The sequence below is a fragment of the Nesoenas mayeri genome (assembly GCF_963082525.1).
Source record: "Nesoenas mayeri genome assembly, chromosome: 3".
NCBI lineage: Eukaryota > Metazoa > Chordata > Aves > Columbiformes > Columbidae > Nesoenas > Nesoenas mayeri.
The window spans coordinates 103,151,288-103,164,172 of NC_137544.1; the positions used below are offsets into that span (position 1 = coordinate 103,151,288).

The 12,885-nt window shown below is 43.9% G+C and overlaps 1 protein-coding gene across 1 annotated transcript in view; it reads left to right on the forward strand.

The window, feature by feature from the left end:
• Positions 1-12,885, forward strand: part of CAPN13 (calpain 13) — a gene marked incomplete at its 3' end in the record, with an annotated part of 53,870 nt that overhangs the window by 17,891 nt on the left and 23,094 nt on the right. The window contains exons 3-8 of the mRNA XM_080341468.1: positions 979-1,048; positions 1,916-2,034; positions 6,779-6,912; positions 8,743-8,917; positions 9,812-9,883; positions 11,876-11,961. Coding sequence (XP_080197594.1) covers positions 979-1,048; positions 1,916-2,034; positions 6,779-6,912; positions 8,743-8,917; positions 9,812-9,883; positions 11,876-11,961 — 656 coding nt within the window. The remainder of the gene's footprint in view (positions 1-978; positions 1,049-1,915; positions 2,035-6,778; positions 6,913-8,742; positions 8,918-9,811; positions 9,884-11,875; positions 11,962-12,885) is intronic.

Below are 12,885 nucleotides of genomic sequence, written 5' to 3' on the forward strand. Positions count from 1 at the left end.
ATGCTGAGCTCACGCAACCGTGTGAGTCATGAGTCACGTTGTGCACTGGTCTCATTTTTGCGCAGCATGTCAAATCAATTGGGGAGAAAAATGCCAAGGCCTGCGTAAGGAAGAGCTGCTGTATTATTTTTCTTGCTCAGATGTTTTCTTTTCCCTTTTATCTCTTAATTTTCTTAGGTGTGCAGTGGCTTTCATATTCAAGGCTGATTGCTCTTTCAAAACAGAGCCTTATCCAGCTGGGGTGTGCCAAGGGTTACTCACAGGGGATTCTTGGGCCATCCCTACCTGAGCACTCGGATGTCCTAGACCAATAGCAGGTGCAGGTGGGGGAATGGTTCACATTTCTGTGTGCAAATCCAAGTTCTGAAGTGCTTCCTCCTTCACTGCCCAAGCAAGATTCTCAAGAAACGCAAGGAAAACTCTCTCGAAATTAAAAATAAGTCAGCCAGGCCTATGGGAGTTTGCAGCCAGAGATTAAGGACTCTTTCTATAGCTTCCTTACCAGAAATAATGTAAAGCAGCCCAGGCTGACATGTATTAGTCCTGCATGGAAACACAAAAGGCTCAGAGAGTTAAAACGTTCCCAGATGCAGGGCTGAGCTGAAGTACAGACCCTGCTCTTCTTGAGTTGGAAACCTCTGTGTCACTGCCCTCTGTCCCCCAGGGAACTGCATGATTTCACAGCCAGGCTCAGAGCCTTCTCTGGAAGGTGTTGGTAGCATTAGAGAAACCCAAATGAAAACTTACTGAGCACCCAGCCACAAGTCCCCATCCCTAGGAACAACGGTGCAGCCTAAAGAAGAGATGCCTGAGTAGCTCCTCTGGTTTTGTTGGTGGCAGGTAACAAAACATCAGGACTCAAGAGAAAGAGTTTTCAGCTGTGGGAAAGGTAGGCAAACATGGGTCTTCAAGGGACAGGAACACACTGCTGTCATAGGCTGAGTACTCACACTGCTCTTTGCATTTTCTTTCCTCCAGGAACTTTGGAGAAATCCTTATTTGATTGTAGATGGAGCTAGCAGATTTGATATCATGCAAGGAGAAATTGGTAAGGTCATGTTCATGTTTTGGAAAAGATTGGCACAAAGCAATAACCTGTGGTTGCTTTGCTGTGTTCTGAGAGTTTGGTGGGATGATGTGGACCATGATAGCTGTAGTAAACAATTAATACAGAACAATCCAGACTCTCACAAGTCCACACACAATTTATTGCAGATATTTAGTAGGACTGCCAAATGCAGCAGCTCTAATCCCTGTTACTTATATATGGTATCTGCCTTCTAAGTATATAAGGACAAGCATAGAAAGGGAGGTCCAACTAAGATCAGGCAGATGCTTCAAGTACAAGGGTCAAACACAATTCTGGGGTAAGTAGACACAACACAAACATGTGTAGGACTTAATTTTCTTTTCATTCTAATGTCTTCATCTGACTCTCAGTGTTTTCTTTCCTGTGGATATTTCCATCTGTCTTCTCTGATACTTTCCGAGGTGTGTGTCTGAACCCTATTGGTTCCATCCTTTCCTCCTGGCCCATAACCATGTTTGTGTTTGGGAGCAGCTCTACTCCCACTTAGAAATAACTGTCTTCCTGTTTCTCACCCCACTGAGAAGTTTGAAGATTTCCTAAACAATGTTCTGGACTAGAAGTCTCAACTTGGTCACAAAAGACAGGAGGAGCTTAAAAGTAGAAATGGATGGCTGGGTAGCATCAGGGTTCCCAAGGAACAAAGCTGGTGAATGCTGGGTAGTAGTGCAGTGTTTGTGGGGAGGGAAGTGAGACAGGAATTTTGGTGTTTTTAACAAGCTGGTTCTTACATGTATTAGATGTTGAAGTCCAGCCTTCTAAAGAGATAGTTATGCTCCATAACAGTGAGTAATTGACTGAATACACTGGATTCTTCCCTCCCTTGAGGTGACTGCTGGATGCTGGCAGCCCTGGGCTCCCTGACACTGCGGAAGCAATTTTTGGAAAATGTTTTACCAAAGGACCAAGGATTCCAGGATGATTATGCAGGGATTTTTCATTTCCGGGTATGTATTCTCTGCTGTATTGGTACTGCTCAGGCTTGGCTAGTTGGAATAAATAGGGGTCCAGTTCTTGACATCCCTGAGTGCTTTTGTTCTTCAGCGCTGACTCCCAGTTCAAAACTTTGCAGAAAATCCCAAATTTTCTAATGATTCCTTGTGTTCCAGGTGATGCAATCACACTTCAGGGAATTTGAAGCCCTTTTCTGAAAGTTATGACTCTGGAGGTACAGATACCAACTCTTCAGATAGACTTGTGTACATATATGTTTTAGATGGCGTTCTGGTGTCTGCATTGATTTGCACAGTTTGTTATGGCTGTCAGCACACCTGTGTTCTTTATCTATTTGTAGTCATTTTCTGTTTCATGGTATACTTCACCTTGCCCTTTAAGCTCATGGAAATGCCTTGAAATTACAAATCCTTGGAGACAAATCAGAGGAACAGGATTTTGATATTTTGAAAAGAGATTTATTTTGAGAGACAAGCAAGGCTTTTTAGTAAATCTCACTTTCTACCAACTCCTGAAGTTCCGTGAATCTTCCAGAAGAGTGTCTGGGATAGTAACTGGCAGGCCCTGCTTGCTTGTGTCCAAGTCAACCCCACATCTTGTGGGATTAGAAGCACTTGCACTACCATTAAGCTCCAGAAGCTAAACTGGATGTAAAGAAAGCCAGCATATGTTTGGCCATTCATCATCTCCCTTTTTTCACAAATCTGTTTTGTTATACCAAGCAAAGAGCTCTGGCAGTGAGACTTGTATGACTACCTGGAGCTCTTGTGGAGCAGGACCAAGAACATTATCTTGTGGGCAGTCTAAATTTTGTTCTGTTCCTCTACTCCTCTGAATACCAGATGTTTCTGTCTTGGCCCATTTCCAGCATGCAGAGGTTGACTGTATGAGATAAACCAGCTGAAGGGACACCAGTCCGCTTAAAACACATTAAAAGGATGCAAGCTAGATTTTCTTTCCTGAGAGCTTTGAAAAGATTAGTTAGGAACAATCCTTAAATCTTAAGCAGTATAAATACCTTACAGTATTTGAAAATGTTTTCCCTTTCATCTCATCTGCAAATCAATGCAACTGTTTCTGGCTTTCCTTGAGCAATAAACCCCTGAGAAATCTAGTCTGAATGGAAATGCTTCTCGGCAATGCCTTTCAATTATTCTATCAAAGATATTTTACTGCCATCCACAGGCTAAGCCACCAGTCCTCAGTTCAGTGAAGAATTGCAAACAAAGCATATCAGATGCTAATATAAAAATTCTAGTATATAACTTTTTTTCACTTTTTTAGATCTGGAGCACGTTGCCTCTCAGGAATACAAAGGGCTGCTCCAGTCTTCCTACACAACACTGGCTGTTCAGCTACAAGAGTTAAGGCTGTTAAGCACTTCACCAGCTGTAAAGATGGGTGATGTTTTTATCCAGGGAATAATTACAATGATGTTATTTCGCCAGGAATTATGTTATTTCCGTGTTTGTACAGGACTCACTTTCTCTGCCACAGAAGCTGATGCCTGTGAGGCAGGGTGTGCCATGTACTGTGACAGTGAGCAGCAGCAGCTCAGCCTGGGGAAAAACCCAGAAATATTCTTCTGGGACTGCAGGGGGTTATGACACAGTGCATCAACTCAAAACAGAGGGGGTCTGCTCTGAGCGTTAATGTCCCTGCTCTCAGGAAGAAACTGATTAAATCTTTAAAGGCCATAAGTGGTCAAGACCTCAGTTTCAGGACACATCCAAAAGATGCCTTCTAACACCATGCAAAAGAGAATGGTTGAAAGGCATGGGATTTTCACCTTCCTCGCTTTCAGAACTGGATTACTCTAGGATCCCAGTCAAAGGAGGGGAAAAAGGAAGCAAAATAACCACACACTATTGCCCCTCTGACCAGCAGCACCCTAGGCATGTTGTTGTCCATTTCTTTTTCCTCCTCTTCTAAACCCAGGAAAATAAAGTCCTGATTTAAAAGTATCACCACAAATGTGAGAGGGAAGAAGAACTGTCTTTGCAGCCTGACCAAACAGGAATTTTTTATTTCATTTATTGTCACATTCCCCGCTTCGGTACTTTAAATCCTGAAGGTATAAAGAAATTTCATTAAGCCAGAGTCTAAAGCCAAAAAGTGAATGCATTGTCCCTCTCTGAAGGCATATAGGGGAGAATGGCTTCTCCTGTACCACTTCTGCACTCCCAGAGCATCCTAGGACTTCCCATGAGGTTTCTCATTCCCATTGTGGCTTTCCCTGTCCTTTTGAGACCTGATGAGACCACAATATGAAAGTCTGCACCAGCCAGGACAAAGCAATTCTCTTAATCCAGCTGAAGAAAAATACAGTGCTGTGTTCAGAAAATGTCCAATCTTGAGCTCCCTACCAAAGATGGCCAAGGAACCCATCTTTTGCAAAAGTGGCACTCAGTGGGTTTGGATTGCTTTAATCCCACAGCCAGTTCCATATTGTTTTCGTTTACTTGTTGTGTTTGCAAACGGAGCACCATGTGGAGGTGTGGCTGGATATCACACCTTTTCTGCATACAGCCCTGCTGCCTGTTGTTGGCTGGTAACAGGAGGGAATGTCAGGTGACCAGGACTGTCCTTTTGCCTGTCTCTCTTTTGGGCAGATGACAACCATGGAAGGCATTTCCTTAAACCCCATCCTGCTAAAATCAAGCAGAAGCCTCAAACCACTCAGATTTGGAGAGTCCAACCCTGCTATCTCCTGCCACAACTGATGTAGGAGGAATTGGCTGATCATGCTGGGGTAAAAAACAGGCTGAATGGCCAGGCCCAAAGAGTTGGGATGAATGGAGTTAAATCCAGCTGGTGACCTGTCACAAGTGGTATTCCCCACAGCTCAGTATTGGGGCCAGTTCTGTTTAATCTCTTTATCAATGATCTGGATGAGGGGGTTGAGTGCACCCTCAGTAAGTTTGCAGAAGAAAGCAGGATGGGTGGGAGTGTTAGTCTGCTGGATGGTAGGAAGGCCATACAGAGGGATCTGGAGCCTCTGGATCGTTGGGCTGAGGCCAGCTGTATGAGGTTCAAGAAGGCCAAGTGCCGGGTCTTGCACTTGGGTCACAACAACCCCAGGCAGTGCTACAGGCTCAGGGCAGAGTGGCTGGAAAGATGCCTGGTGGAAAAGGATCTGGGGGTGTTGATTGACAGCAGCTGAACATGAGCCAGCAGTGTGCCCAGGTGGCCAAAAATGCCAACAGCATCCTGGCTTGTCTTAGGAATAGTGTGATCAGCAGGACTAGAGAAGTGATTGTCCCCCTGTACTCAGCACTGCTGAGGCCCCACCCTGAACTCTGTGTTCAGTTTTGGGCCCCTCACTACAGGAAAGACATTGAGGTGCTGGAGAGAGTTCAGAGAAGGGCAATGAAGCTGGTGAGGGGCCTGGAGCACAAGTGTGATGAGGAGCGGCTGAGGGAACTGGGGCTGTTCAGCCTGGAGAAAAGGAGGCTGAGGGGAGACCTTATCGCTGTCTGCAACTACCTGAAAGGAGGTTGTAGCATGAAGGGTGTTGGACTCTTCTCCCAAGTAGCAAGTGACAGGACAGGAGGAAATGTCTTCAAGTTGCTCCAGGGGAGGCTTAGCCTTGATATTAAGACAAACTTCTTCGTGAAAAGAGTTGTCAGGCATTGGAACAGGCTGCCCAGGGCAGTGGTTGATTCACCATCCCTGAAGTTGTTTAAAAGATGTGTAGATGAGGTTCTCAGGGACATGGTGTAGTGGTGGACTTGGCAGTGTTAAGCTTGACTTGATGACCTTAAAAGGTCTTTTCCAACCTGAACAATTCTATGATTCTGTGATTCCAAGTGAGAGGCTGGGGTGAGGTAGAATGTAAGTGGGATCAAACCTGCTTTTGGCTTAGCAGACTGTAAGCTGCTTTGCTGCTGGGCAGATCTGGTCTTGTGCTCTTCTAACCGAACAGCTCACTTTGGGGATTTTCATTGACCAAAGCTGTTGAAATAAAATCATGCTATACTAAATCTATTGCTGGCATACTTCCACTGGAGTCCTTAGCATTACTGCAAATAAGAGCTTGGCCTCTGATGATTGCGAATCATGCTAAGCTACATTAATCTGCTAATGACTCTGGAAATGGCTCCTTTAGTTCATCCCCACAGATCTCTTTCCCTGTCTTCTCCCTTGAAAGATTTCATCAGCTGGATCAGCTGGAGAAACACCTGCTCTGTCCACATGTTGGAGAGACAGCCTGTGCCCTCCTCATCTATGAAGGAGATGGGGAACACCTCAAAACAGTCTTTAGTCACTATGCTGTCCCTGTCCATGACAGCACATCTGAATCTTAACTGAAACACAGAGGAAAGAAAATCTAGAGGCTGGATCTTGACAGAGGCTCTCTGGCCAAGAGCTGTGCTGCAGGGGATAATCCAAGTGCAGCTGAGGACTAAGACTCACTGAACCATCTATGTGATTGTTCTTTATCGTCTCGAATGCTTGCTATCGCCCAATAATATTAGCATATTTCCTACGTTGAATCTTTCCTCCACTGGTTGCAGGATTATTTATATTCTCAAATGACTTCTGCCACTAGGAAATCCAGCCACTTGGTAGCTTGTTTAACAATGTGGACCATTAGCCTGAAGCGGTTCAGGAGAGAACTTGCACATATCTATGCTTTAGATTAATTCGTGTGCTATTTCAGGAGGCCGCTGCTTGGCATGAATGTTAGCTACTAAAAGAGGTTCATTCTTTTCTCTCTCTTTTTTTTCTTTTCAGTTCTGGCAATGTGGAGCCTGGGTGGATGTAGTGATAGATGACCGGCTGCCATTCCTAAATGGAAGATACCTGTCTGTACAGCCTCGAACATCAAATGAATTCTGGCCATCCTTGCTGGAAAAAGCATATGCCAAGTAAATATACCTGGTCTATTCTTCTACATTCTGCTGAATGTTTTCACCCTCTGCTTTATGCAAAGCACACAGGGAGGATTTCAGGCTAACAGTTGTGTACGTTGTGCTGTGCTTATGTGAGGAATTGTGGCTGAATGTGAGCACAGGGCCAACATAACCTGGAGATGCTGGTCTCAGGCTGAATACCTAAATGTAACCAGTCCAACTCTGGGATGTTAATGCTTGAGAAGTAAAATGAACAGTACAATGGTCAGTGATGCAAAAGTGGTGGGGCATCTCCTCCTTTCTTTAAACAAACTTATTTGGCTCTGTTTTCCCTTCCATATTTTCCTCTGTTTAAAACTACAGACTCTGAGCAGGGATTACCTCTATTTACAGTCACTAATTAGAGATCATGCAGACATTTGGAGCAGGCAATGAGAGGAAACATGGCTGGAGAACATGAACAGAACACAACACATGCACTCCTGTGAGTCCCCAATCAGCTCTCACTTCACACAGAGAGCTCTGCCTCTTGGCTGAGGTCCTCAGATTACTGCAGCATTAATAATGATTCATGAAGATATAATAATTTTTAAAAATCCTCTGACGAGTGGAGGGATCAGAGTGTGGTCCCTTAGCATCTGTAACATTGCCCACTATTAAATCCACTGAAGAGAAGTTCCTGTGCTATGGGTAATTTGGAGGGCTGGAACTGGGATACATGCCCTATATCAAGCTGGTATAACTTTTGCAACGCAGTAAAGAGGAGCTGAAGAAGAAAGCCAATTATTCTGGCAGGTTTGGTTGAGGATAAGCAAATGTAAAAGCAGCATCTGAACGACTCAGGAGTAGGATGCATTTTGCCATGAGATATCTCAGAAAAGTTGACTCAGGATTCAGTATCAATTTGCTGCATAAGATTTTAATTACAAAGCAAACCAAACCTCTATTAAATTAAAGTTGCAAGTGATGCTGTTTATGAGATTCCCATTTGAGAAGTTTTTCCCCAGTGCCCATGACAAATTCTTTTCATCAGTGTAGGACAAGGACAACCCTTCAAAATACAATTAGCCGCAGACTTCATTTGATTACATTCATTAAATACAGTGTGTATGGTGGGATTTAACAGCTTGCTCTACCTGCTCTAAGTACAGCATGTTCCAGCTTATTTGCTGTCTCAATAAAAAGCACATGATAAAAACAACAAGGACTGTGTTGGCAATATTAAATTATTATCTTGTTATTGCACTCTGGCAGAGTGAATTGGGAACAGCGCTGAAAACTTGTTTCTGTCTTGCCTTGGAAGCATGGACAAATACCTTCACTTCTCTCTTCTTCCTATTTCTCATTTGCAAAAGGGATACTGGCCATTTTTGTGAAGAGTCATGGCAAAACACAATGTAAAAATGAACAGTTCAGCTCCATTTGATCTGAAACATCCTTTTGAACTAGTCACCCTTGGCTCCTTTCCTGTTCAGAAGAAGGAAACTGGATACTTCAATGAGATGCAGCACATCTCCTTAAAATGTCTGTCTTGCTGTGAGATGCACCTTATTATTTTCCACTGTCTGTAAATGACTCTAGAAAGCTGCCCCAGACATGAGTGAATACGTAGGAAAAAGTCCCCCTTTGCTTCATTAATTCCATAAGGCGTGTGCTGTGTCTGGCCATATATTTCAATCACGTGTCCTTTCATTACCTGCATTACCTGGCCCCAATGCTTACACATCCCAGAATCACTGCCTTAATGTGCATGTCCATTTTGGAAACCATCACTGTACATTCCTTATTAAAACACAGTGTAAGGACTAATTAAGTCTTCTTTTTTTTCTTTTTTTTCGGCTTCAGGTTACGGGGCTCCTATCAGAACTTGCATGGAGGTTACCTTTCTGATGCTTTAGTAGACCTCACAGGTGGAGTCCAAGTGGAGTTTTCACTGAAGGATCCCCCTCCTGATCTGGAGGAGATACTGAAAGCAGCTGACAAATCTCATTGTCTGATGGGGTGTAGCACCTCAAGCCAGGTGAATCACAAGGCCAGGAGCATGGCCTTTCTTGGTTTCCCATGTTTGCATGAAGTTTGCTCTTTTGAGTGAAAAACGAAGTCCATAGTCACTCTGTGTAACAGTTACAGCTTATGGATGCCTGGAGAGATCTTGGCAGCAGAAAGTAGATAAGGTTATGCAGTAAATAATGTAAAGGCTTTGGGGTAGATGTAGATGGACCAGTCTGTCAGAGGGGTCTGTGGCTTCTCTCCTGGCTAATTCCACTGTGAAAGAGTGGTATCCTCTTGCAACAGGGCTGATTTGGGCCTCATAGCTTTGTGAATGATTCTAGCTAGCCCAAAACGCACCTCTGTTCTGCAAGAAGATGCTATTATCGCATTGTGATTTGCAGGCTACCTATATTAATGCTGAGAAGTTGCATAAGGCTTTGTGATGCTCAGCAAGTATCTTGCTAAAAAACTGCCAAGGCTTCCCTTACAGCCTGTAAGGGAAGACTGCAAAGTGTGTGACATCCTTCCTGTAGTGCCTGGTTCATCAGGACACAAACCTCAGCTGTTGCAAACAAGCCAAGGACAAGCCTCTCAGCTCCGGTGGCTGAGGCTCAGCTGTGGGTGGCAGGAAAGTTCTGGCATCCTAATCGTCCCAGTGACCCAGTCCAAGTCATTCTGCATTTGCAGCAGCTCTGGACCATTGAAGAAATTGCAAATATGTAGTTTTGTTAAATTTACTGGCTTACTTATGGCTGCAGTGGGAACAACAGTCGCATTCCTCTGGAGCCGCTATATCTGAGATAACTGCTGTAGTCAAAACCAGGTCTCCTTTTTCTGCCATACCAAATGGTAGTTCTGGGAGTTGATGGCCATACCTTTGCAGTGTGGCAGAGCTAAAAGCTGTGCTTTCTCCCTTCTGCAGCTGAAGAGAAACATAGAGCTGAGGAATGGGATTGTACAGGGTCATGCCTACACTGTCACAGGATCTGTGAAGGTAAGATCAAGGACTTGTTCCTGCCTGGTCATCTTGCACTGCTGATCCACTACAGGGCAGTTACACCATTGTTCCGTTCAGAGTAATTTTCATTAGCTTTACTCCCAGGAGGGATTGTTGAAAGCACATAGTTCAAATTTCAGGAAATGGAAGGATTTGGGCATAATGAGAAGAGGGAGGATATCTGAATCTTGTCATTTTTTCTAATGGAAAAATGCAACTTAAATTCACTTTTGTTTTGGGACTTTAACAGTATATACAGCATTTCTGGGGATTTTCATTCCATGGTGACTCTTTAAAAATTCACTTTTCTGTTTCAAATGGGAATAGAAGGACTGGCTGAAATTCTGGGATTTGTCATATGATGCAAATCTACTTTTATTCAGCTCAATCACAAGCTGCCTAAATCACTGTGTGAAAAGTAAATAACCAACTAGTTCAAGAACAGTGTTTCTCCATCTTTTAAAGCTGTTCTACTCATGCAGAACTTCTGGTTAGATATTAATACTGCTGATCTGAAAACAGGACCAATTTATCATACAGATCAAAAGAAATGAAGATTTTTTTACAACCAGAAGTCAGAACATGGCTTACCCCCCTGTAAGCTGTAGCACACACAAGGAATGTTAACAGTGAGCAAGGCCAAGAAGGAAACCAAACAATGGCTATGCTATCAAGCAAGATAGCCACAACACATTTTAATCTAGGAACTTCAAGTCCTTTGGAAAGGGGATTTTGTTTTCCCTAAGCTGTTTTCTCCCTTCTCACCCTCTCTTTAATGGTCTCCTGTATGAGTTTGGCTTTGGTTTATAACCCCATACAGAAACACAGAACAGTTTGGGTTGGAAGGGACCTTCAGAGGTCATCTAGTCCAACCTGCTGCAATGAGCAGGGACATCTTCAACCAGATCAGGTTGCTCAGAGCCCCATCCAGCCTGTCCTTGGATGTCTCCAGGGACGGGGCATCTACCACCTCTCTGAGCAACCTGGGCCAGTGTTTCACCACCCTCTTTTAAGTAAAAATTTCTTCCTTACGTCTAACCTGGATCTCCCCTGTTTTAGTTATGCCATGGCACGTTAAGTGCCATCATCATAGCCAGTGTGCTGCTTCTTGGAGGACACATGCTGTTAGCCAAGAGCTCTGAAATAGAAAGATGGGAGTTGCCAGGCTCCAGAGGTCATAGCTGGCTCTCCCCAGAACAGGGGTGGAAGGCTCCTGAATTCTGCTGGAGAGGAAGCCGGCTGTTTCAGCTTCCTGCTGCTCATGATGTGCATGGCGAGGAGAAACAGTCTTTGTTCCACCTTACAGGAATGCCAAGACATCCAGGGGGTGTCCTTTGGGGAAATGATCTGAGACTGGCCAGGGGCTTGGCCTTTGCCTGGGATGAGGCTACTGTGGTATTTCTTTCCCACACTGCCTGTGTGCATAAGTAAAAGGTTTGCTTCTCCTTTCCGCTTACACCATTTCAGCTTCACCGGTGAAAGTGAGTTGCTTCTGGCTTAAAGCAGTGATGGCAACAGGAGAAAAGCACCAAAACTCCAGCTGTTGGAAACCACAATACCGTAGATATACACAGATTCTGTTTATCATAATCTCTCTGTGCTGACTATCAACATTCACTCCAGGCAGTCTGGTCTCCTGGTTCCTCAAAGTCTCCACCTTTGCTGGCTCACAGGATCAGGTGTGCGGAATTTGGCACTGGGCTTTCCCAAGGCTGTTGAAATGATGTGTTGTGATGAGAATGCTGCTGCTTCCCTCTATGTCAGCTATTCACTGTCCTCAGGAAAGCAAAATAGGCACGGTTTGCTCCCACACATCACTCCTTTAAAATGTAGCAAAAGGCACTTATTTTTAGCTGCAGTCAAATGAGATCAGAAGTTAAACCAGACCTCCAAGGTATAGAAGAAGATCCATTTTATTACCCTTCTTTTTACTGAATATCACAATTGTGAAAAGCTGTGATTGAGTTTATTTTTCTTTCCTCTTTACAGATACGCTACAAGAATGGCTGGAAACATATCATCAGGATCTGGAATCCGTGGGGCCATGGGGAGTGGAAGGGATCCTGGAGCGATAAGTATGGTCTTAAAGCTTTAATCTCATAAGGAGAATCATTCTTTTATATGATTATTGTAAAGGATCTCTGCCCTGCACCCATTATTATGAAGCAGACATTTTAAAATAAATTCATTAATAAGCATTACTTCCATCTGCAGAGCAACTGCTCACAGAAATCCAATCCAGGGAAAACTATTGCAGCATTGGTTTCATACGTGTCCCTCACTAGGCCTAGCTCAAGTATCTCTTTTCGTCTATGTGTATATTTTTCCCAATGGGTAATTCCAAAGAAGTCATGGATGAAAGAGTTGTTATTACCTGGAGTAAGCTCTGGCTATGCTCCTATACACTGGCTGGCTGCTTCTATTGAATTTTCCTGCAGCAATCGTGCATCTACTTTCCTGCTCCTTCTTCCTTTCCCATGTGTCTGAATCTGGGAATAGGATGGCTAGCAGAGTCCGTAATAGAAAGCGGTATATCTATGCAGTATTGAACACAGGGAGACAAAAGGGGTCCTTGGTTACTGTAAAGGCAAAGTGCTGCTGTATGGCTTGAACTGATCTTTTGGAACTTTTGCAGCTTTGGAGATGTAAGGAGCACTTTGCTGCTGTGTGTATAAGTTAACTTCTCTTTCCTGAGGAAAGGAATGATATAGAGGAAGACTGCAACAGTGTTTTGTAAATAAATAGATGTTCATTTTCCTGGTAGAATAGCATCAGTGTTTTCCTGACTAGACAGATATTCAGGTGTCACTCTTAGATGAGGTAATAGCATCCCACTTCTTCCTGTTGCTAGGAACACTTATAACTTGTCTGCTGAGAAAAGCCAGGTTAGCGTGTTGCTTCTGGATGAGTTGGTGGGTGGTGCAGACACATTTAAGGCTGGGATAATAGCTATCTGCTCAGAGAGCATCCTCCCATTTTTTAGAAGGGTAAACTATAAT